We start from the raw sequence: 25,911 nt of genomic DNA, 5'->3' as shown, positions 1-25,911 counted from the left end.
TTAATCTAGTCTCTTTCAAAGAGGACTAGATCACAGTGAACTAATGAACTGTTAATGTGTGGCAGCGGGGTCTATATAAATGGCAAAATCTACAGTCCCATGACAGCGGTGACCATCATGACCTAAATCAGATCCTTACTCATGACATAGGTTCAAATACAGTTCCTGCATTTTTATAACTTGACACATGAAGGTAATCAAAGTGGAAATGGATCCTGCAAGAACGCACTATCATTTTATAGACAAGATTTATACAGGAGCTCTTCTGTTATGATTGAAACATAGAGCACTTACTTTCCATGATAACATTCTGGGCAACTGAGTTTGATAATAAAGGAACGTTGTCATGAGCGTTTATTATAATGTGTTTTAACATGACCGGGAGCAGCTTATTATACGATAGTTTCATATCTTGCCAAAGGTTCATGAACCATAGATTTTGACCTATACAACATTGAATTTTAGAACTATACTTATCTGGTCATAACAATCTGTTTTTCCTGTTATGGCTAACTTTAGTCATCCAACCCTATGCAATCTCATGACTTTAGAAAGGATTATAATTTCATTTTTTTTGACTCTGGTATCCTTTTTAGATGATGAAAGTTGTTCAAGTTTATGCAGAAACACAAGAGATTAATTTGAAGGTAAGCGTTTCAGACCACGCACACTTGGTGAAGGGATGTGCATTACCAACAGGTGAATATTCCTTTTTTCTTTTTATTTGCAGGCTGATTCAGAAGTAGCACAGGCAGGGAAGGCAGTTGCATTGTACTTTGAAGATAAACTTACAGAGATCTACCCAGACAGGACCTTCCAACCTTTGCCTGAATTTGAGCAGGAAGAGGATGATGGTGAAATAACTGAGGACTCCGATGAAGATTTTATACAGCCACGTAGAAAACGTCTAAAATCAGATGAAAGACCAGTGCATATAAAGTAATCTGATAATATGGACCTAAACCTATTGTAAAAACTGTTATTTAAGTGTTCCTGGAATATCATCATGCCTTCAGTGGTCATTTTGAAGAAGCTGATAGCTTTTAGACAGTATTAGATTACAAAAAATGTGTACAGAAACATTCTTGTCAAAGGGGGAAAAGTTTGGTTGTAATTTTTTGTGAGGTTGGATTATTTGGAATTCCCTTTTCTTTTCCCGAGGACACTCTCGGCATGTTCTCACAGTTAGACGTGGGTGAATGTTGATAAAGATGCAGAGTTGATATAGGATGCTCCTTGTACAGATAAGTGGACTGTCATACTGCCTAGTGAACTTTTCTGCAAGACTGGACCAATACAGCAACTGTATATCACTTTCACGATGGACTGTCGTCTAAACTGTAAGAAACTTCGCTAAAACATCCCCTCTTGTGTGAACTTAAGTGTGAATTGCATCATTGCTTTTATCACCTTCTCATTTAAGTGATGTTGTGAGTAACTGATCTTCTGTGTTAATTCAAATATCTAGATTCCGCTTTCTTTACAACGTTTTATGTATAGAAACATTACAAATGATCATTAAACTGTTCTAAATTGGCAAGTGCAGGAGTGTGAGTTCTTAATACATGCAGGAATAGGCCTGGTTGCAATGAATGCTTTTCAGTAGGGTTCATGCATATTTATTAATGGAGTCCTATACACAGAACACTTAAATGCATTTCTTGTTGGAATTGTTAGGATTTTATTCTCTCTTCCAAATCCCTTTGCAGAGGCAGATAGCGCCAATATTAGTTATATACTTTTCTATACTTATTCATTTAGACTGAGAAGATAACTGGTGATTTTCCAGTCTTCCTTAATATCAGTTTCCGATAGACCACTATTGGCAAACAATAACCTGACTACCAAATGTGTAAAATTTTCTGTATTCACTTTGTCTTATTTGTAAATAGTGGATTGAAATTTTTTGCAGCTCAGCAACATTTGCTGAGCTGTTTTTAAGCTTATATGTATTCTTACTAATGTTCCTATCAAGAACAGATTTGTAATATATGCTGTCTTTCTAACAATGCATTCATATTGAGGTTCTATCTAATTTTATTAGAGAGCCACTCAGAACTTTCTTCAGAAGCAGCTTATGAGTGAAATACCTAGAAAGATTAGAATAAACCTGTTGGAATTGGGTTACTTATCCAGCCACAAAATGGAGCACTTGCACAGACCAGGGTTTGAAATTTTGAGTGATTTCTGGTTGAATTCTGAAAATAGATCAGTCCCTATCCAAACTCTGTATAAAGTAGGCACCTCTACTTACACCTTCCCATTGAAAACTGCCTTGATTGCAGCATTTGTGGGTAGACATACCAGCACAATGAACTGGTTAAACTTCCTCTACTGGCCTGATCTGCAAGGATTGGCACTAAGAAATGTAATTTTTAGCCTTTTGTACAGATGAATCTTTTGTTAGAATAAGATGAAACAGTCCTGTGTGTGACCGCAGACCGGATCAGGGTGACCAGAATGTAAATTTGCCATGAAATTTTGCTTAAATACAGCAGATCTGTGGCAAATGAATTATTTTTGGCATGAGCGATTCATATGACAAACATTGCATGTAAAGAACGATTTAACTTAACCATAAAGTAGAGGTAAATATTTTTAGCAAAAAATGTATTGAATCAAAATAAATGATGCTCTAAAAAATTCTTTATGCAAAACACTTAGGATTAATTTTCTATCTACATAGAAAAAAATAAATTCACATGTGACTAAATCCTTCTAAAATATTGGAAGGGATTTGAAGGCATTTACAGCTTTGTCTTACTTCCTTAGGTTACCTTAGATATTACACTTGAACAAAATTGTTGGATCCTTTTGTTTTATTTTGTTCAAATGGTAACGTTTTCTCAAAGGATTTTGCCCCATTAAATGGAGTCATTATAAACCATTTATATTTGAATACAAAAAGTAGTTACCCAACTTCTTTAAAAATGTACATATGTACATTCATGTAGTGACATTTTGTTAAATCTTTGAGTGTCAGAAGAGAAGGATGGGAAGTGTGCGTAGGAAATTCTAACCTTTTGGGTAAGATTAGATCTCTTAATGACTACACTCATCACCTATTCGTTGTGCAGTTTCTAGTTTATCTCAGAAAAACTTGTCAATTTGAAAAGGAATATTCGCTATTAAATTAACAGTGGGAAATGAGATTTCGTGGATTGTCTTCAGTTTGTGTTGCTAGTTTTTATGGCATTTAAACACTACATTCTGCAGATATCTTAACATTTTGAAATAACCTCTCAGACACTTTAGATTTGTTCTCTATATAAATAGGTAGACTCACTATAAGGAATTTTGTTAAACTTTAAAGTAGCCTGTATTCCATTAGTTCCATCTACAAACCACAGTTAGTGCTTTGATCCTGGTCACAGTTTCAAGTTTTATTTACTGCACGTTATCCAGTAAACTTTAAAAAGTTGGTTTTTCCTTTCATCTCTGCAGATGACCATAAAGATGATTGCTTTTGATTATATGAAATTTTGAACTGTTGGCAAGAAATCTAAGTTAAGAATTCTTAACTTATGTACAACAAATTAATGAGAACAGTCTAATCAAGTAAATGAGAACGAAGAACAATTCAATCAAGTAAATATTTTTCATTTTTTCTTTCCCTTTTGGTACTCCAAATATTCTAAGTCAGTAACTTTTTGGAATTAGCTAGGTTCCATTCATAAAGGATGCTGACGGATATATAAGCTGCATTAACCTGCTTCTTATTCCCTTAGACTGTGATAATAAATTTATCCTACAACTGTTCAGAGTTCACTCAGCCAAAACACATTTGTGCCAGGTTGCATATATTTTACTTAATAGCAAATCGATTAATTTTATTAATTGTATTAACATCTGGAACGTTCGGAGCAGCCTGTTTGGCAGTTGATGGGTACTGAAGGATGTGTGTGCAATAGATGCAAATAAAAGTTGAGCTACATTGGAATTTAGAACATGCCTTACATTAAAGATAAGCCTTGAAGCAGATATTGGGGTGCACTGTGCATGCATCATAGTTTATCTGCACAGTTGCAATGTTCTAATGTGATAGCAACAGGATATTTTGGCATGTGATGTAACTATATGCGCTGATCTTTAAATGTTCCTGTAAAAAGATCATTTGCATCTCACTTTTTGTTGTAAATGGTTCTGAGGTTTAAGTTAATCCAAAGAAGTAAAAGGTAACTTGCTTTTGAAACAGGAGTGAAAAGTGTGTACAGTGTGCTAATTGTGGACTTCTCAATTACCTCAGCAGGTATCCTGCCATGTAATTACTAGTGATTAGTGTTAATTTAACCAGCTACATAGGTTCAGGTCTCTTACTTAACTGTGCCCTGGAATTAAATCGCCTACCATGTAATGTTAAGGCTGAGTTACTGTCCAAAAAGGGTGTTCCTCTAACTTTTAAAAGTAGAAATGCTCTGTTAAGTGTAGATAGCTTGTTTCTTGTGAAATGTCACCATTAATATTATGTGGCATGGCACTGATGTTATGTCAACATACTCAACACTGGATCAGTGAAATGTTTTATAAACATTTCTGCAAGCTACCAGAACTGAGATCTTTAAAATTAACCCAAACTTACCATTCTGTTGTATAACCTAGTTTATTAGCTGATCCTATTTAAGCTTAGGTAATGGCAACAGTGTTTTAAAGTTGTGTGTATGATGTACTGGATGTAGGCTATTTTTCTTGTTTTCTTATTCTCTTCCTTGGAAAAAGCAATAAAACTGCTTTGTGTGTTGCCTATTAGCATGACAGGAATCCTTTCCTTTGGATAGTGGTTTTATAGGAAAGTTTGTATGCATATCACCAAGTCTAGCTTTTAAAACAGAGTGTGCAGGAGTTATTGACAATATAGTGTGGCATTTTATTTTAAAAATTGGGGAAAGTTACATATTTTTTTAAAAAGTAGGTGTTTGAGTAAATAATGGAGGTACTTTTTTAAAAAATGTATATGCCACAGTTTACATAGACATATTTCCGACTAAACATATACGTTGTAACTTCAGATATGGCAATTTCTTTTACTTGGTCAAAATGCATGTACAGTAACACTTCCATCTTAATTCCTTGTGTTTGCCTACTCGGGTCCTCCTTTATATGCTTTTTAATGTATCTGAATCAAAATAGTTTTCAAAAATTGCAGTTAATTTGGATATCTTTATTGTAACTGAACTATTAAATGTATGAAATGCAGTTTTGCCCTTTTCTATTGAATGACCTTTACAACTGAAGGCTGCCTTCTTTAAAATTAACTGAATTTATACAAGGAAAGGTACTAAAAGAATTTTGTAAGTCTGCTTATTATAGCATTCACTCTAGAGTGTGACCTAAATTTAAAGGAATAAAAAAATAAAATGCATGTCTGGTAATGGTCTGCAAATGTGAAAATTTCTTAAGTTCAAAACATCCTGAAACATGTATATAGCCTATAAAGATCTGTGCAATTGCAAGCCTGTTTTAATTTTATATGTAAGCATACTCATGGAAGGGTTAAATTCACAGCAGTCTCAATAATTTCTTGTTTCCAGCAATTAAACTGGTATTCTTTTTGCACATAGTTAACTTTGGTCATCCTTCAGTATGATTCTTCAAAAAGTGCTGTTTCTGTGGTATTGTATTATCTGAATAATCATATTTAACTTTAACAGTTACAGTTTCTGATTGTTCTGTTCCTGTGTTTTTTGCTGGTGTGTAATAAAGGCAACTTTTTTCTTTCATGGTTATTTAATACACTAGCTGCCTGTAAATATTTCTTGTTAAATGCTCTGGAATGTGGTGTAGAAGTTGTACTAGATCAGTTTAAAGCATTGTTTGAAAACCACTTTGTTTTGGTTATTTCTATTAAATTAGAAAAATGAAGAATTTTTCAATTTGAGTTTCTTTTTTGCACATCTGAACTAGACCTTTAGAGGCTACAAATGTATTTTGATGAGTCATTTTAACGATAGTGGGAAACAGTAAATATTTAGAACGGAAGTTTTGTACAAATAAAAGTAAATTCCATTGTTGGGCAAGACTATCAAATAAAGAAGAGAGCAGTATTTGGAGCATGAGCTAGAACGGGACAAGATGTAAAGCGCATTCCTAGCATGATTTCTGTCTAATGGTCCTTGTTTCTCTCTCCCCCCCTTTGGCTTTGCTGTTGCCACACCTCTCTCCATCATGGTTTGTGTATTTACTCATTTGAAAATGGAACTAGATTGGATAGTAGCAGAAGGTGCATTCTTGGCTTGCCCAATGCTTGTTTTGGAGAGGGCAGTCTCCAAATGGCGGCTAAACCGTAGGAACAGTTATCTAGAACTTAGTTCTGGCGAGTGTGAGGGAAGGCGGTTGCATGGCTTTGAAAGTTCTTCCTCTTGGACTTTAGCGGCGCTCATGTTTGAGTGCTTGTAGAAAAGTGTCTTACGTGTGTGCACATACATACAACACCAGGAACACTTCAGCATGGGTAATAGCTGCCTGGTCATGACGGTGGTTGAGCTAGATAGTTTGGCTGCTATACCTTGCAGTCAGCTCCATCCTATTTGTAGAAGAAAGGTCTTGGAAAGAGAAGAATTGTTTGTCGTCATCCCAGGTATGACCACAGGCCTTGTCACATGCAGAACTAGATGCAAAACCACTTCTACTCAGGTATGCTCTATTCAACCACAGCTGTTAGTTTTAAGCAAGAATTAATTCTGGTAAGTCCTGTGGTTGTGGGTTCTGCAGGATGGGGAAACACTTGAGAAAGCCAAGTTCTCCACACAACACACCATTGCTCCTGCGCATGCATGCACACACACCAAAGCCCCACTGACTCAGCCTCCTACGGGTGGGCAGGATGGGGAAGGATAGCTCAGTGGTTTGAGCATTGGCCTGCTAAACCCAGGGTTGTGAGTTCAATCCTTGAGGGGGGCCATTTAGGGAACTGGGATAAAAATCTGGGGATTCGTCCTGCATTGAGCAGGGGGGGTTGGACTAGATGACCTCCTGAGGTCCCTTCCAACCTGAGTCTTCTATGATTACATAAAAAGCACTAGTGAAGTCTACAAACTAAAATTTCATACAACTTATTTATACTGCTTTATATACTATACACTGAAATCTAAGTACAATATTTATATTCCAATTGACTTATTTTATAGCTGTATGGTAAAAATGAGAAAATCAGCAATTTTTCACTAATAGGGTGCTGTGACATGTCTGTATTTTTGTCTGAGTACTGTACTAAGCAAGTAGTTTAAGTGAGGTGAAACGTGGAGGTACGCAAATCAGACTCCTGAAAGGGGTGCAGTAGTCTGGAAAGGGTGAGAGCCTCTGGTCTAAACCATCCAAGGTAGATGGCTACCCAGCCTCCTTTTGAAAACCTCCAGGAAAGGCGCTTCAGCAACCATCCCAGGCATCTGTTTCATTGTTCCACTGTTCTTACAGTTAGGGAGTCTTTCATGAGATTTAATCTAAATCTGCTAAAATGTCCTGCCTTAAACAGGCACCTCCCCAAGTGCTGAGACTTGGGGGTCCCGGGGTAACAGGCCCATGGGAGCTTTGGAAGTGGAGGTTTTATTGTGCGCATCTTTCAGCTAGTCTGTAAAGTTGAGTGCATTCTCCCCTCTGCATATTGAACACAGTCTCAGCCTTGTCCGTGCTGCTGCTACTACTTCTGCCAGACCATCTGCTCCATCTCCTACTGTGCTGTTCATTTGGCCTGCCCCTGTGGCTAGACTCTCATCTGTCAGTTTCAGCACCACCATGCCTGTCTCCATTCAATCCCCTGGGAACAGACTTCCTCTTTCATTCTAGCTTGTTTCTCTTAGGTGACCTTTGTCCTGGCTTGCTTCAGTGAGATTCAGAATCTTCCCTACATCAGAAAGGAGAGTTTGATTTCCCGTTGTCAAGGTTTAGGGCTTTTTAACCCTGTACCTCCAAAAACACCAGCAGTTGAAGACACTTTTCCTCATCACAGGGCTAAGTGGCTGAGTTTGGAACCATGGCACGGTCACTGCCACTGGCCGAGACACTCAACATTAGAAAACTAGTTCCATGGAGAGAACGTGATCTCAGAATGCTCTTAGCCCCAGGTGGAGATTAGCTGGTGTCTGCAAAGTGCCTTTTTTTACTCATTCCCATCCTTACTGCAGGCTGCAATTTCAGAGATCAGCGTGTTGTTGGCAGTTGTGACGGTTGAGTATTCCAGTGCTTGAAGGCCTGTATTCAGGGTTGGGTTGTGTGCCATTATGCTCCTGGTCACTCTCTCCCATAATACAGGAACAAAGCATATTAAACCAAACTCCTCCTGCTAAAAGGAAGTACTCTATGTACAAGTACATTGTGGCAGTGAGTTACACAGGCTATCAGTGAGGCTAATTCCTTAGCAGGCTTCAAAAATAACTGGACGATTACATGAATCAAAACACCTAGCGGTGGGAATTAAAAAGTGATATTAAACCCTTCTGCTTGGGGCTACTTCTCTGCTTTGCCGTGCAGCCTTTCAGAAGGGATGTGCCAGATTAGTGCCGCTGTGTGATCCGTACTACCAGACAGACTCTCTATTGGCCTCCAGCGTCTAGACCATATACAGAGGTTTGACTCTGCTAGGGCTGCCCTGGCAAGGCACACAAGCTGTTCACAGCACCAAAAAGAGAGCCCATGAATCCCAGCAGCCCATGGTCATCTCACATACGGGGGTAACTCGCTGGCCATGCAATGTCTTGCTGCATGGCCTGGTCCATAGAGGGGAGAACAGCATGACCAACTCCTCCCACTCCTGCCTGTGGTGCAACAGGAGGTCTGTGGTGTGCAGCTGAAGGGGCTGAGTTCAAGGCAGTATAGGAACCTCAGTGACAGAACTAGACTGATAGTATTTAGCAGTGAAGTTGGTCATTTTCTAATTTGTCTTTCTGTTGCATTTTTCTTATTTGTACTTGTCAACAGAAGCTGGGCGTGGCACTGGATGGGCCACTGTGTGTGAGGCTGAGCACCAGGAGATGGTGCCTGTGAGCAGAGAACAACCAACATCTGAGAGTTCCAGCACCAGCATGTGATTGAAGCTTCAGGCTGAAGACAGACCAGGAGCAGGGACAGGAGCCTGACCCCACCCCGCTTGCCCAGCTCAGCAGGGGTTAATAACGGTCCCCATCTAGCTGGTGTGTGGTTGGCCCGAGATGACCCAATTCCTCCACCTGCTGCTGCTGCCTCTCTGGGTCCAGAGCTACTGGGGGCTGCTTGTGTCTGAACACTTCTTCAGGCTCCTGAGTGCATTCTTAAAGCGACAGCATGCTCATACACTCAGCCATATACATACACACACTCCTTCACACAGTCCCCTCAACACACACATCAGGGCTCCTGCATCCAGGTCACTTTCCCCACCTGTGCTGTGGTGAGGCATCAGGAGCTGCTGCTCTTCTGCCCTCCCCTTACACAGTCCGCAGGGAAAGTGACCTGGGTCCAGGGAGCCTGACATTGCTCCTTGCTCTCCCCTCACAGCCTCCTAGGGCTGCGCAGGGTGGAGGAGCAGCAGTCTAGTGGGGGAGCAAGCAGCAGTGCCAGCTGCTTTGTGCATCTAGGTCAGTTTTTGCAGGAGGGGGATGCAGGGGTTGGGGGCCCAGAAGTGGGCAGGTGTTGGGGTGAAGGGGACATAGGAGGGTTAGTGGTTGGGATAAAGGGGACAGTGCAGGGGTTGTGGGGACAGGAGGGAGGTGCAGGGATGGGGTGAAGGTGGCACAGTGTAGGGGTTCAGGGGGGACAGGTTGGGGTGTAGATTGGGGTACAGGAGGGAGGTGCAGGGAGGGGGTGATGGTGGTGCAGTGTAGGGGTTAGGGTGCAGAGGGGACAGGGGAGTGAAGGGGGTGTAGGGATTGGGGCACAGGAGCGGGAGCAGGCATTAGGCACAAAGGAGGCACAGTGCAGGGGTTTGCGGGAAGGGAGGGTGGGGAGACCATGGGTGGCACCAAAATGCAAGTTTGCCCAGGGTGCCTTTTCCTTTCACTCGTTCCCCCAGGATTGGCACTAGACTGTAAGGGTGGGGGAAAGGATTGTCCCTCACCATCTCCTTGTGCTGATCTCAGGGATGCCTCCACCAAGAGCTCCTTCACTGGGCCCCAAACTGCTTCACTCCTAATGTGTGAGGGTTGGTAACGCTGCTGACGCTGCCCAGACGTGCATGAACCCATGCACTGGGCTGAGGGCAGGGGAGGCTTTCAACAATCACAAGCTTGATCAAAAAACAATTTACCCCCACCACCACCACCCCTGATTTTGGGTCCACTCTTTTATTTGGGGCAGGGAGAGTGAGGGGGGTAGCACTAGGCTGGAGCCTGGCAGGTGCAGGGGTTGGTGCAGCAGCTCTGCAGCCTGTGACGCACCTCTCCAGGTGAAAACAGTGGTAGCTAGTGCTGGGTAGAGGCCTGGGAGGCTGCTGCCTGCCTGGGTGAGGACTTGCTACTGTGAGGGGGGATTTCCCCAGCAGAACTTGCAGTCCCCTTGTGATAGGTGCTAGCCTCAAACCCGCAGCAGCTGGCTAGTAGAAAGGGATCAGAGGCTAGCACAGACTGGCTGCTAGTGTAGGGAGACACCCATGTTACCCTGGCAGCCAGATGCATCTGCCAAGAGGACATCCCAGCACCCTTCACTGAGACGCAATTTCCAAAGCCCAGGTCTAGGGAGGGTGATTTTGCTCCTGATTAGTGCCTGTCTCATTGGCATTCCCTGGACAAGGACATACCCATGTCAGGCTTGGCCTCAGCTGAACTGGTTTCCAGCTCAGGGCATGTTGCTGTGGTGTTGTGCACACAGGTCAGCCTGCAGCAGGTAGAGGAATGCAGGAACGTTCCTCAGCCCGAACCAGCATGCTGCTGCACGAGTGCCTCTGCTTAGGCCCAGGAAATAGCTGGGGCTGGTGACCCCACAGCTTGGGGCATGACCCACACAGAGTAGCCTGAGCGGCCATCTTGGGGGTCCATGGTGACTGCCAGCAGCGTCTTGTGGGCACAATGCAGTGCCCGTGCAGACCTGCCATCCTGTGCACAGCGTCTCCCAGCCCAGGGGGAGAGTCCAGCGCAGATAGCAGGGTGGCTTGAGGCCAAAAGGCCATCTGTGCGCTGACCGGCTGCCTGCACCCAACCATCATCTTCCAGACAGCTGCCCTGCCAGGGTGAGGGGAGGAGCCATCACACCTGCCCTCCATGGTGCAGGACAGGCCTGTCCAAAAGGCAATCAGCCACGGGCTGGAACACAAGAGGCTTTTGGCTGGAGTCGGCACAGGCTGGGCAGGGGGGAAGCAGGGAGAAAGCAGGCAGAGATGGAGACCCCGCCCTTCCTGACTGAGGCCCCTCCTCACAGGGCAGTTTCCATGGAGCCAGCCCTGGCAGCCCAGCACATTATGCAGCCACACGAATCCATTGGTGTCCTAGTGTCTGCAGGCGCTGACCCGTCACTAATTGCTTCCCGCAGGGACAGGCTCAGCGGAGCCCAAGTGCCACATGGCCTGGAATCACTGTTACCAAAGAGGGATGCACCTGCCAGCCACACCCTGCAGCGAGGCACCAGTTGCCATGCCAGGAGCAGAGGCTGCATGGGGCTGGTTGCTGCTCCCGCAGCAGGTTGGCAGTGGCTAGCAGCCTAGGACCACGAAGCACCAATGCTTTTCTCCCCAGGGTTGATTCTGATAGCAAGCAGGCCCATGGTGGTGATTGGAGCCAGGCTGAGCCCAAGTGGAGTGCACACAAACAGGGCCCTGTGCTGCCACGCTGGGCTGCTCTGTCTGCAGCCTGGGTCTAAACACCTGCTCCCGTCCTGGCCTGGGGAGAGGCGCAGATTGCTCTGTTGCCCCCACCGCACTTCAGTCCCTCACTGGAAAGGGTGCCATAGCAACAGCCTGGCTGCACTGGCTTCCCCATGCCAGGAGTCTGCCCGCAGGGGCACGTAGCCCTCCTGTGCCAGCTCCCTGACCCCCCACGCACACTCAGTAACCCTGCCCCCAGCTCTCGCATTACTCGGGCCTTGCTTGGCCTGTGTACTGCAGGGCTCCCTCACACCTTGAGCCTTTGGCCTGCTTGGCTTTCACATCCAGGGCTGGGGTACAGGTGGGGAGCTGAGCAGAGATGACCTGCACCTGCTAATGGAGGAGGGGGGGTGCACAATGTAAAGGTTTGGCTACCACCCCCTTACCCTCAGGATCCCCTCCTAGAAAGCAGTGGCCTCTCCCTGCAGTTCCCAGCTGTTGCTCCTGTCTCTCCCTACACAGCTCTGGCTCCAACAGCTGCTGCAGAGCTGGGCTGGCAAACAGTGGCAGAAATCTTGGGGGGCATGTGACCCTGTGTCCTTTCTACCCCCCACCCCTGCTGGATGTGGCTGTACAATAAAGATACCATTGAGACATAGGCTGTTGACTCTGAAAAAGCTGTAGTTGGGTTGGACTGCACTTACCTACCTTCAAATCTTGTTACTCATACTGAGCAAGGACTACTTGATTCACCCACAGCTCGGTTCTTTGTTAATTCTCTGGTTAGGTCAGGTCTGCCCATACCATGAATTCAAAGTAATGGTACTAATTTATAAAGCTGTCATCAGGCAGAGACGGGGCTACCTCCTAGAAAATCAGATCATTTTTGATGTGTGACCATGTAGTAGTAGGATTTTATGTTTGTATTTTGTATCATTTAGAATGAAGGATAAAGAATAATAATGTAGCATGTATTGATGCATGATTTGATCATATCCTTCCAGCCACCCTTTCTAAAAGCGGAAAGGAATGGCCTAGTGTGCCATTGGTAAAGATGCATCAGCCGGAATCTTGTGTCTGAAGCTGATTTCAAGGCAGTGATAGACCTTTAAGGTCACCACTTTGTTGTAGGTTTAGCATTTTGAAATAAGTAAAAGAATGCAATGATTGTTTTCTCTTGCATTGCAATTTGATGTTCCTGTTCAAATGCTTTGTGTAAATCAATCCTGTTTTGTGTGTGAATGAGGAATATGTGTGTTAGAAGATAAGTGTGAAGCCCGTCACTGGACCAGATGTTCTAGGGAGGAATCGAGGACATACATAAAGGTGCCAGGAGATTGCAACATGCCCCTATTGAGAGGTCAGAGGAGGGCAGACTGATGACTTTAAAAGATGTGGCAGGCACCCATCAATGGGGACAAGATAGCTGTGATCAAAACCAGCCTGGGGTAACTCCCTGAGAGACTGATGAAAGAACAAGACAAAGAATGAGAAGAACAATCTAAGAAAACAAGCACTCCTCAAACGGCAATTGATTACAGCATGATCATGCAAAACTCATTGGTCCCAGTGAAGGAAAATCATTATATAAACAGGGTGCTTTTCCATGAAACTTTGGGTTCGTCCTGCCAAGACTTCCCCAGAGCATCGTGTCGTGACGGACAGAACCCAGCTCCTACCTACCCATGATCAACCTAGCTGGCTGCTAGATTGATCCGGACTCTGGACTGGTAACTATAACATCAACTGGCGGGATTGTGTGATTGAATGCATATGCTAATTATTGTTTCTTCAATAAATGCAGCGTATTGCCTTTTCCACTGAAAAAGATCCCGTGTGCTTCTTATAAGCATAACAACCATATCCGAGAGTTTCTGCTCCTAGCCTTTAAAACTGCTCACACTGTAGCTAATGGGAGCAGGCTTAAAAGTGACAGCCTGCAGTTAGGTTACTGATACACCACAGCTGATATTTCCTTCTGGTTTGTGGGATGGGAAGAAATCACTTTTCTTTTCCCAAAGCTGAGGGTGGGGGGAAATGAGCAGTGTTCACCCATTGTGTGCATATCACTAGCCTTTCCTGGATATGACCAACACCCATCGCCAAAACCCAATAATCCCAGCAGTATTAGATGTTGGCGTTCATTCCATGGCATGCTCCCAGCCCCACCACTTTGTAAAACCAACAGGCACAGAGAGAGACAGGCTGCCAGTAGTATTTCTCTTTAAAGCAAACTTTCAAAGCGCTCTAAAGTGCCAATGCAAAGCCAGATTGGCTTGAGAACTGGTATGCCAGGAAGACCCCCGAAAAGAATAATAGAATATCAGGGTTGGAAGAGTCCTCGGGAGGTCATCTAGTCCAATCCCCTGCTCAAAGCAGGACCCACACCAACTAAATCATCCCAGCCAGGGCTTTGTCAAACTGGGCCTTAAAAACCTCTGAGGATGGAGATTCCACCACCTCCCTAGGTAACCCATTCCAGTGCTTTCCCACCCTCCTCGTGAAATAGTTTTTCCTAATATCCAACCTAGACCTCCCCCACTGCAACTTGAGACCATTGCTCCTTGTTTTGTCATCTGCCACCACTGAGAACAGCCGAGCTCCATCCCCTTTGGAACCTCCCTTCAGGTAGTTGAAGGTTGCTATCAAATCAACACCTGAGGTACACATTTGGGTGTCTTGTGGTGAATCAAGCCGTCCTTTTACATGTTGATTTTACAATGGGGCAAACTAGCCAGGCAACTTGAGCAGACTGAGCAGAATGGCAGGTGGAGGTACAGGCAGCCAGCATCCAGTGCTGAGCTGGGGAGTGAAATGAGACTGTGTGTGCACAGTACATGCCACAGGCACTCACGCAGACTTACAGGGAAGCCAAGAATGGGCACACTCGGGCCACTCCATTGTCACACAAAGCCAGATCCACACAGGGAGTTAGGTGCTGTGCCAAACTCCTGCTCAACTGGTGCCCAAGCTCACCTGGCATCAAAGTTTGCTCCAAAAGTTCAAAAACTGGGATATGAACAATGGTGGCTTTTTGAAGCGGTTCCACTTTAGTTAAGTGTTAATTGGCGCAAAGGAAGCTTCTAGCAGGGAAAGCCATTCTGGGATGGAGGGGTGAGGGTGCTCTGCTAGGCTATGAAGTTCCCTGGTTTAATTCCATTATCTGCCAGCTGGAGTAAAAGGATTTGAACAGGGAGCTCAGCTTTTCTGTTGAAGCTGTTCCACTTTAATTAACTATTAATTGGGCTAAAGTAAGATTCCATCGTGGGATGCCTTCTAGTGTGCAGTGGTTACAGTGCTCACTGGGTTTCTGAACTATGCTGGTTCAGCTCCCCTGGCTGTAAGCTAGGGATTACAGGGAGTTCCCTTGGCTTTCCTGTTGACACTGGTCTACTTTCATTAACTATTAATTGGGTCAAAGCAAGGCTTAAGCCTACGAGCCTCTCTATAGTGCAGTGGTTACAGCACTTGCTGGGGACGTTGGCTTACTTGGTTCAAGTCTATGCTCTACTGGCGAAGGTAGCTCATTTGAGGAGAGAGTCCCTCAGGCCTGCATTTTGGAGCGGTTCCCCTTTACTTAAGTATGAATTGGGGCAGCCCAGAACTCTTGATCACTCTATAGTCAAGGGGTTAGGTGCTTGCTTAGGAAGTGGGCAATCCTTAGATTTCCTGGTTTGAATCATGCTTCTGTCCCTTTAGAAGGGGTTTGAATGGAGAAATCCTATCTCCCAGGTTATGGAGGAAGTAGCAGATTCCTATTTAGGTTCCCCCTCCTTCACAGGAGCCCTTGAGTTCCTGGGAAAAGCATGTGCAAAGCTACTCCTCTTCTGAAAAACACAATGAGCCGCTCCTTGGGTGGTTTTAAGCCAAACTCACAAATGACCATGACAGAGCAACAGCTTCTGTGTATGGGGATTCGAATACAAGAGAACAGCAGCTACCATTTAGCACCAACAGAGGGAGCCCCTGGCATTCAAATCCCAGCGTGCAGCCCAGAACTGCTCTGACTGAGGGCCCAAAGAAACTAGCACAGGTCTGCAAACACCAGGCTGGCAACCATCAGGGCTGGGCATGTAAGACACTCTCATGACACTCCCTGCAGGTCTCCGGCTCATTGCTCAGGGTGCTGATCTCCCCTACACGTATGTTCTGAGAAAGCTGCTCCTTTCCCCGACCTAGAACATGCCCATGGTGCTGAGCCTACAAGTGAAGCTGTGTCCCAGCGGTGCCCAGGTCTGCCAGCCTCGCTGTTGGGATGCACATGTGTCATGTGCAGAGTGATGTTTATTCCAGGTGCAATAAATATGTAGCCACAGCAAGTTTTCCTCTAAAACTGTGGGAGTGTCAGGGGTCTGCCAGTGCGGGGGCTGAGACCGCTTTGTCTTCAAAGTCCAACAGCCCCCACATGTGCCCTGTCCCTCCCTCAGCAGCACTTGCCTTCCCTAGAATGAGGGAGGCACCATCTTGAGCTCATACTGCCTTGCTTCGCATTGCCCCAGCCTCTAGCAAACCACAGCCACGTCGTGCACCCCAACAACCGGGGAAGGGAATGCCCACTCCAATGTATAGGGGGAGAGTGGGATGAGATTAAGGGGGAAATAAACCCAGAATACCGTCCGGGAGCCGAGCTCTGTATCCCATGGAACTAAGAACGACTCCTATTCAGTGAGCTGCAGGCCCAGCGTTTGTTTGGAACCTCTGTGAGGGAAGAGCAAAGAGCAGGCCAAGCAGCTGCTGTAGTAGGGGGTAAGCGTCTAACACCTGCTGTTGTCCCTGCCCAAATCTCATTCCTGAGCTGCTGATGCAAGAAATAGAAAGGTTCCAACCCTTCCCAACACATATTAAAATATAAGACGCAGAAACGAAGCTCCCTGTGACCTGCAATACTCCGTTGTATGTGGTGCTGCGGGGGCACTAGACTCTGTGGCCCTGAGCACAGGGCCCACTTCTTAATCAGTTTGTACAGCACCTAGCACAAGCGGTCTGGACTTAGCCTAGGCTCCCAGGCACTATTGTAAGACACCTAATAAATAATTACACATTGGGAGGCACCAGGAAGAGCTGCAGCCACCCCGGGGGAGACGCTCCCTGTTACAGCAGGATATGCCTGGGGAGCCGTGTACTGTGAGTGCTGCCGCAATGGTCAGGCTGGTTAAGGATTGTTTTAAGAAGTGGTGCTGGTTCCTTGCCCTGGGGCTGGTGGTAGTTATTTGTATGCAAGCCTCCAGGGAGAGAAAAATTCTCAGTGCAGTGTTTTGATCGTAATGTGCTGCGAAGCAAAGCAATGCTGCCTTGTGAGCATTACTGTGCTGGGCAACTGAGTCTCAGGGCCTCAGTATCACTTCTACTGCAGGCGACAATTTAGTGGAAGTGCTCAGTGTAAGGGCTTGTCTGCACTGGCACTTTACAGCGCTGCAACTTTCTTGCTCAGGGGTGTGAAAAAAGTTTCAGCGCTGTAAAGCGCCAGTGTAGACAGTGCGCCAGCGCTGGGAGCCACGCCCCTCGTGGAGGCGGTTAGAGCTCTCTCCCAGCGCTGTGCCGCGACTACACATGCCACGTTAAAGCGCTGCCTCAGCCAATTTGGGGGCCCCCGCAAGAGCGCCAGAACCTGGGAAGAAGTAGGGGGGGTGCCACCAGTGCCGGAGCTATGACCCTGCCTCCTGCTCCTCTTCTTCCTCCCCAGACCCTCCCCCTTGGCAAAGCTGGAAGCCAGGCTGTGGAAAGAGCCACCCAGAGAGCCCGGACCGCTGAACCCTGCTCCCCGGACCATCCGCCTGCTCTGGGTATTGGGCGGGGTGCCCAACAGCAGTCCCCAGCCTGTGTTCCCACCCCCTGGGGGTACTGCCCAGGGCAGGTGGATGGTCTTGGGCTCCCCGGGAGGCTCCTCTCTCAGCCTGGCTCTGGCTTCCAGCCCTGGCTGGTTGGGGGGAAGAGGAGGAGCAGGGGACAGGGCCCTGTGGTGAGGGGGCTAAGGCCCACCTCAGCCCCTCACTGGGAAGAGGCTGGTGCCTCTGGCAGGGGTTGCGCTTCACGGGCTGGCGATGGAGCTAATCACGCCCATCACAAAGCACAGCCCCTGCCACTGCCGCTCTGCAGCTGCCCGAAGCTACTACGCTCATGTTAAAAAGTGGGTGGGCATAGCCCTTGCACTTTAAAGGGGGGGGGCATGGCCTCCCTGGCCCTCCCAGCACCCATGGTATGGGGGGTCCCAAATAGTATTTGTACCCAGGCCTCAATAAACCTTAATCCATCTCTTTATGCAGATGAGACAGACAATGGCTGGGAGGGGAAAGAGAGCTGCCTTGGTTTGGCCCCGAAGGAGAAGAGACTTCAGCTCTCCCAGGCGGGAGTGTGCTCTACTAGAGCACTACCACACAGTTCTGTGCTAAAGAATCTTTTGTGTTTTCCAGTGATCCAGGGAACTTAGCTCCAGACCCTGGCCCTGAGTGCCTGAGCTTCACACCTGTCTGCATTGCGCTCTGTTTCTCCTAGGGATGTCAGCCAGGGTACAAAAGCAAGAGAAAGGTGGATAATTGGCCTTCTTCTGCTCAATTAACAACCCAGTTCTCACAGCTGTGAATAATAAATGACAGCAAAGGCAGAGATTCCTCTTTTCATTGGAGCTCACTCCACAAGCACTTTACCATTACTGATTCCTTAAAGCCAGGCAAGGGGGAGAAAAGCATCATTCAAGCTCAGAGAAAACATTAAGACAAGCCAGTGTTGGTAGCTCTTGTCTACTAGACAGCTTCTGTCAGGATTATAACTGAGCTGAACCAAAAGGCTGAAGGGTGATTCCTGTTCTGGTTTATGGCACAGTTTAACTTCCACATAATCACAACAATGTAGGAATTGCCAAGCTGATTAGCCCAGGGTCCATCTAGCCCAATATCCATCTCGGATGGGCCAGCTTTGGCTGCATTGCAGAAAGGTGCATGAAACCCCCTGGGGGGATTATGGGACAACCTGGCCATAGGGGTATTGTCTCCAAGTTCATACCTCAGTTAAAGGTTGGCGCCTGTCCTGAAGCACAGAGCCGGAGACCTGCAGGGAGTGTTATGAGAGTGTCTTTCCTGGGTGCTTGCTGACAGAAGTGAAGGAACTTGGATCCTATATCTCCACGGAGCAACCTACATAGGTAATCAAAGTCTCAGTAACTAAGATGTGGGGTTCTTCATTTCCTGTCCTAAATGTGTGTGTGTCTTATGGCTATATGTTGCTTAAATAGCTACCATATTTCAGCCCAGAGGTGGCTGCAGTTAGGTAGTGGGTATGTTGACACTTGTACACATGGCCAGAAGACTGTAAAACAGGTTGAGATTAAAGGCTCTATGAAACAAATGTAGAAAATTGTTAGAACTCAGATCAGAGCAATAAAACCAATTGACCATGAAGAGCTGGAGCAAAAGGCAATAAGAGGTTTCCTCAAAGGTCTGATGCACACAGTGCCTTATTTTGGTAACCTGTGCAGTTATATTCAGCAGTAGTTCTGTTTTGTTAGTATTTGGAAGGCCTCAGTGGCTATGGACTAGGAACTGAATGTTGGGATTGCCTGTTTTAAAAGGTATCAGGCCATGTTATTGGATTGTTACAACAGATCCATTTATTCCATTCCCCCAAAGCTGCAAAAACATTTAACTTTTGAAATAAGGGACTTTAAACGTTCCTTTTTGCAATTCTAGTCTGATGTGCTACGGCTGCTGTCAGACTGGGAAAGAAAGGCTGGCATCTCATGACAATGGAAACTGATAGCTGAGAGAGATGTACATCACAAACCACTCATAAAAACTTGCAGAGTGCTTTTCACTTCCAGGAACATGTTGCATTGTAAAGTAAATTTGCTCAAAGCACAGAAGAAGTGTTAGAAATAGCCTGAGGAAATAGCTTTCCAGATGCAGAGCTGCTTCATCATTAAGGAAGTGTCTGTGATCTGTTGTCAGTGAAGATGATGCTTTGTAAAGATACTTGGATTTTAGTGCTCATCTGAGCTGAAGAAACCTGCAAGTCCCATGTGATGGATTTTAATAGCCTTTGTTGTCCATGTCGTTGGTGAATATCTTTGTTTGTTTTGATTCTACAAGCTGTTTGCCTTGATCAGTTTGGAGGGGTAATTATTTCACAGTGTACAAATGTGTAAAGTGTCTCCTTTTCTCAGTTTTAAATCAGCTGTCATTTAATTCCTTTGGGCTTGCCTCTGTATAGTAAACAGGAGCCACCTGACTTACCTTCTATCACTCATCTCGCTTAAAACTGTCCTGACCGCCTTTCTCTTCTCTCTAAACAGTTCAAAACATTTGAATCCCCTTCTCATGCAGAATTTTTTCCAGGTGGCTAATAATTTTTTCCCCCCATCTCCAAACCATCTCCTATGTTTACCACGCCTGTGTGAGACGGGGTGACCAGAGCTGTACACAGTGCCTTGGGTGAGGGGGAAGCTATTGATTTATAGATTGGCCCGGCAGGGTTTTCAGGATCCTTCCCCTCCCCATTTCGTACTTAGCCTCACATTTTGTTTACTTTTCTGACTGCAGTTGTTGCACACTTAGCAGGGTGGGATGTCTCTGAACTGTCCACAGTGTTGAGTCTGAACTTTTTATGAACTGAAACTTAACTCAGACTTCATGTCTCTGTCTGAAACTTTTAATCAAAAAGCTTTGACCTGCGAACTACTCATGACCCCTCCCCTCCCAATAAGTAGCAATAAGTAGCCATCTCCTCCTTTGTCTTCTCCAATTTACATTTTAACCTGTTTTATCCTGTAGAATTGATTTGATTATGTAATGACCATTATGATTTAATCACTGTTGTTTACTTGTGTATAAACATTGATGATGCTCAAACAAAAAACTTCACACACTTCTTACAGCTTCTTCTTAGCTAGCTATGGTGTGGTGCCGATCATCATCAAAATGTTGTCTGGTCTCTGACAGATTTACCAACCCCGCACAAACTCGCACAAACTCAGAGGTGGGAGGGGTGAGTTTTACTTGCTTTTGCGATGCTCATGACTTTTCCTGAGTGGTTACTGTTCATTTAGAAGCTGGCAACACATGTCAGTCAGTGCATCTCTGGAACTAGGGGCAGTGCTGGATGGAAATGGCTTATCTCAGTAGGTGAGTGCTGCAGCCCTGCACCAGGCAGTTCTGCGGCTGTCGTTAGGAGGCGTTTCAATGTCCCCCTGGGACTGTCTGGGCTTGGCTCCCAGAATCTGTCTCCGACCCTGAATTTTGGCCCTCGGGCTCTACTGGCAACAGGGCCTAGTGTGGTGTCTGTGATGAAGTGGAAATGTCTGTACAGTTGATGAATTCTGTGTGAGATTATGAACCCTGTGTGTCTGGATCAGGCTGCAAACTCCATTTTGAATTGCCTTATCCACAGCCTGTTTGCCTCCATTGGGCTGAAAATTCCAAAGGCAGGAGACGGTATTTGACTCTAAGTCCCCAATGGTTGGACACTATTCACTTTGGACAAAAGACTGGTCCCTGCCCAGAGGAACTGGTTTTGCAGGGGACTGGTTTAGCCCCTGGGCAACAAAGTCACATGACAACAGTGGGTGCTCATGTGGGGAAGCTGGCTAGGGGTCCTTCACCTGCCACCGGGGACTGGAGGTTTTAAAAGGGCAGAGGCTGGTCTGCTCAGGGGTCTTTCTCTCCAGTCTAGGTGGGAAAAGCAACCCAGAATGTTTCAGCCTCCTGGGGCAGAGGGTCCCAGCCTAGATGGACAGCGCAGGGAATGCCCTGGAGTGGTAAGGAAACCAAGGCATGGACACGTGTGTAGGGTTCTTGTTTTATAGGATCTGTACTCCTCTGTGCTTTACATGATTTAGTATAAAGGTGGTAGGCGTGTACTGACTGCGCGCCCCTGCTAGTGTTGAACTGGAAACTTAGCTCCTTTGGGTGAAGTTCTGGGAGAGGAAGGTATCTCCCTGGGTCAGTGCTGGTCTAGAGGCCTAGGGCAGGTTGCTGAGGAGCCCTGTTTCCAGAAAGGGCACCAGACTGCAGGCCAGTGCCCAGGCCAAGGGAGGAACCAATGCTGCAGCCTGCGAAGACTCAGGCGCTTAACACAGCGCAGGGGGGCCAGGGCAGAATGGGGGGTTCTCGCTAGCATCTGGGACAGCATCTGTTTCCTGTGCCCCAAGGTGGCCCTTGTGTGTCTATGCTCAGGCGGTGGCTGCTCTCTGATCTGGGGACAGGAGCCTCACCAGCCCTGGGCTGCCAGGGGCTTCATCTTGAGAGCAGGATTGTTGGTTTTGAAATGTGTTGTGAGTGACCTTGGGGGCCAGGGTCTAGTGGTGGCTGAGGAACGCACTGAAGGGGCACTGGTCAGCTTGTGGGGGGCCTGGCTTCCCCTAAGTGCCAATCACTGTAATGGTGACTTTTCTTGGCCCATTTTTGCTGCGTCATTCAGCTGCAGATGGGGCTGAGGTGGCCAACCCCAAACTCGGCTGTCCCAGCACAGATTCTGCCATTGCAAAGGCCTCTGACAGGGCCCTGGGCCTGACTGATATGTATGGGCTGGGGAAGGGCCATGAGGCCTTGCTGGCTCCTCACAGTGAGAAACCTGCCTCATGCATGTACAGAGCTGGGCTCCAACTGGTCGCTAGAGGGGCTCAAGGCGCTGGCGGTTCACTAGCATGTCCTGGCTCAGTGGGTGCATCACCCAGGAGAGTTGAGCGGAGGTTGGTATGAGCCACCTGGCAGCATCCCTTCAGCCTCAAGGGTCTCTGGCTGCTGTCCCCTGCTGGGCAGGTACCCAGTGACCACAGGGGGCAGAGAGAAGGCACAAGACACCTGCCAGACGGGGCTGGGCACAAGCCATGCAGAAGGCCCTGGGGGAGGTGGCTGAGCCCTGGTAGACAGATCTCATCCCTGAGGCTGCACAGAAAGTCCTGCTGCTTGGTTAGCATGAGGATCCCCTAGCACAAAGCCTCATTCACTTGGCATTAACTCTTTGTTGGCCATTTCTGTGGCTGAGCCTCCCAGAGCTCTCCTGAGCAATGCAGCCCACCTAGCCGGCATTAGCACCTGAGAAGAGACTTTACAAGCCCCACAGGCAAACACAGTGGGACGCCGAGCAAGCAGCAGTGGCGCCATTATTGGGCTGCTAGGGCCAGCTCAGAACTCCTGACCTCAGCAAGCTGGGGATGGCCCAGGTTTCTTTGGCTGCACATGAAAAAGCAGCACTTTTATTTAACAACCCCTCTTTGATAAAATGACGTGTTAGCCCTGAATCACTAGGGGCCATAGTCATGTCCTGCAGCCGCTCAAACCTGCACAATCTGATTTCTGCCCTGAGTCTCGCTTCTGATTATACCATCGGGGACCTTCTAAAAACTGTAGCAGGAATTAAAAATAGCAGTTAATCTGGAGTGTGATTTCTTCCAAGTGCTAGTTCCACAGTCTCCGCCAATCAATGCTGGACCGAGAGGCTCGTTATAGTTGCATCAATTCTGTTCACAGTCAGATGCTCCAGTCAGAAAGTTTTTTGCCAATCCTGCTTTATTAGCCAAGAAAGGATTTTCTTTTCATTCATTATTGAAAGGCCTGAGTTCAATAAAGCACAGGGTTTAAAAGGAATAGAAATGTGTGCCTTTGCCTTAGAATGGCAGAGGAGGAAACCTCCCTCTAATGGAAATCTGATGCTGGCGGAAGAGAAGAGTGCTTGGACAGATTCCTGCACTTGGACGAAACATTCTAACAAGAGGCTGGAATGGCTTCAGGGGAAGTTAAAAAGCAGAAAGATGCGCTTCATGCCAAACTATCTGGTGTTAAATGTAGCAAGGAGGGAGCCTGGATAGGTTCTCACAGAATGCCTGGCGTTGGGGCCAGAAAGGAGCTTCAGCAAACCCAACCTGCTGCCCCTACGGACCAGGGTTCTCCCCACGGCTGTGTGCTCCACTCTCCTGCTCCCCCGGCTATGCTAGCCACTCTTCCGCTGAGCATCTCCATCCGTGCTCCCAAGGGAAGGCTCTTGGGCTTTGGCAGAGTCACCAGAGGAAGAGGCAAAAGCCCTGCTAGTCAGGGGTGGCAGGTTATATGGGCTCAAGGTGCTCGAGCACCAGGAATATTCAAGGCTGAGGGCTGTGCTCCACCAATATTTGGAGCTGGGTTTCTCCCCTGCCTGGAGCGCCCCGTTTCCCCCCCACCCGCCTCGGAGATTCCCTGCCTGAAAGAAAACAGCCGGTGCCTCTCTCCCTTTGTTTGCGCTGCTTCTGCCTTTTGTGCTGCTTCTGCCTAAGGTTATAGAGATCAGCGGCGGGCAGCCTCTTGGAGCACCGGGGGAGGGGAAGGGGCAAGGCACACACGTGCTTAGGAGCTCTCTCCCCCGTCCCCCGGCACCCACCTGGAGTAGACGCCAAGGCAGGGGTCAGCAGCCTTTCAGAAGTGGTGTGTTGAGTCTTCATTTATTCACTCTAATTTAAGGTTTCACGTGCCGGTAATACATTTTAACGTTTTTTAGAAGGTCTCTTTCTATAAGTCTATAATATATAACTAAACTATTGTTGTATGTGAAGTAAATAAGGTTTTTAAAATGTTTAAGAAGTTTCATTTAAAATTAAATTAAAATGCAGAGCCCCCTGGACTGGTGGCCATGACCTGGGCAGTGTGAGTGCCACTGAAAATCAGCTCACGTGCCGCCTTTGGCACGCGTGCTATAGGTTGCCTACCCCTGCGCCAAGGGGACTTCTGGCCAGGAGATGGACATCTGGGGTGGACCTCACTCACCTGAGCAGCTGCTGGGGCTTTGGTGAGGTTTGATCCTGTGATCCACCCCCTGCCCCCGCAGCCCCCACTCCTGTCCAATGCTGGGCAAGGGGCAGCCCCATCCCCAGTGAGACCAGGGTGAGGGGCAGCAGGCTGCAGCAGGGGAGGAAGGAAGCCACATGGGGAGATGGAGGAGGGGAGCTTCCTAGACCTGAGCAGCTGGGGCTTGGGTGAATTTTGTGACACTCTACCCCCCACCCCAGCCATCACCCTGCAGTCCCCACTCCTGCCCCATGCTGGGCAAGGGGCAGCCCCATCCCCAGTGAGGCTATGGTGAGGGGCAGCAGCAGCGGAGGTCACATGTGATGGCAACCCCCGCCCCAGTACCCACCATAGGGGAGGGGAGGCGAGTGGACTTTCTGGACATGAGAGAGTCCCTAGGAGCATGTGCAGTGACTGTGGTGCAGAGTGAGTGTGCTGCCAGGGAGGGGGGAGAGGAGTCGTCCCTCCTCTGGAGCTTGCTGCTGACAGTAAGGGGGTGGAGAGTCCTCTCTGGCCCTAGCCCTGGGGCAGCCTGTCTGCATCCCAAGTTCCTTATCCCCAGCCCTGCCCCACCCCAGAGCCTGTGCCCCCAGCACCCCAACCCTGAGCACCCTCCTGCACAGTGAACCCCTCATCCCCAGCCCCACCCCAGAGCCCTCACTTGAGGGGGAAAAACGTGCAACTTAAATTTGGTGGTCAGTTTGGAGTATTATTGTGTTTAGCACAATACTTGATTATTTTATACCCTTTAAAGTATATAACTAGTCAAATACAGGTGTTACAAAGTGAGAATGTTCTTAATGTTTTCTCTGAATACTGTGTGGGTGCCTCAGTTTCCCCTATGCATTTCTCAAGGATCTAGATGGTGGGATAAGGGTGTGTGATTGTTGTAGAGCCCTAGAGTGCCAGTGTGATGCCATCTGCACAGAGAATGGCCGAAACCCTGTCTCCAGGCAACTGATGGCCTGGGCCACTCTCCTGCAAGGTGCCAACTGAAGGTGTTGGAGAACAAAGAGATCAGGTGGCCTCCTAATGCCTGGAAAAGAGACAAAGGCCAGAGGAGGGAGTGTCAGTGCCTGTGTGGACTTCCGGGAAGCACATGGTGTGGAAGGGGATGCGGGGATGCTTTGGAACTACTCCATACAAAACCAGTCAGGACTCTGGGGGAGCCTCCTCTCTGAGCAGACTGTCTCCAGGGCAAGAAGCTTACACCTTCCTGGGTCTGACCTCGGAGCATTCAGCATGCCCTTCCACACCATGCACTTTCCGCAGCGAGTCTGCCCAGGCAGGTCCTGGGGCAGCCAGAGGTCCCTGCACCCCAACTCTGCAGTCAGACGTGACTCTCAGCCAGCCGGTAAAACAGAAGGTTTATTAAACGACAGAATCACAGTCTAAAACAGAGCTTGTAGGTACAGAAAACAGAACCCCTCAGTCAGGTCCATCTTGGATGGTGGGGAGCCCAGA

The 25,911-nt window shown here is 47.3% G+C and overlaps 2 protein-coding genes across 3 annotated transcripts in view; both read left to right on the top strand.

The window, feature by feature from the left end:
- Positions 1-3,196, top strand: part of TRIM33 (tripartite motif containing 33) — a 71,956-nt gene extending 68,760 nt beyond the window's left edge. The window contains 2 exon segments of the mRNA XM_039536668.1: positions 597-647; positions 731-3,196. Coding sequence (XP_039392602.1) covers positions 597-647; positions 731-943 — 264 coding nt within the window. The 3' untranslated portion in view covers positions 944-3,196.
- A 15,148-nt stretch (positions 3,197-18,344) lies between these two features.
- SYT6 (synaptotagmin 6) overlaps positions 18,345-25,911 on the top strand; it is a 159,721-nt gene continuing 152,154 nt past the window's right edge. For both annotated transcript variants that reach the window (XM_039533168.1, XM_039533167.1), the window contains exon 1: positions 18,345-18,839. The gene's annotated coding sequence lies outside the window, so the exon portion shown is untranslated. The remainder of the gene's footprint in view (positions 18,840-25,911) is intronic.

The sequence above is a fragment of the Mauremys reevesii genome, linkage group 4 (assembly GCF_016161935.1).
Source record: "Mauremys reevesii isolate NIE-2019 linkage group 4, ASM1616193v1, whole genome shotgun sequence".
NCBI lineage: Eukaryota > Metazoa > Chordata > Testudines > Geoemydidae > Mauremys > Mauremys reevesii.
The sequence above is the reverse complement of the archived record's forward strand: the minus strand, read 5'-3'. Positions and strand labels throughout refer to the sequence as shown.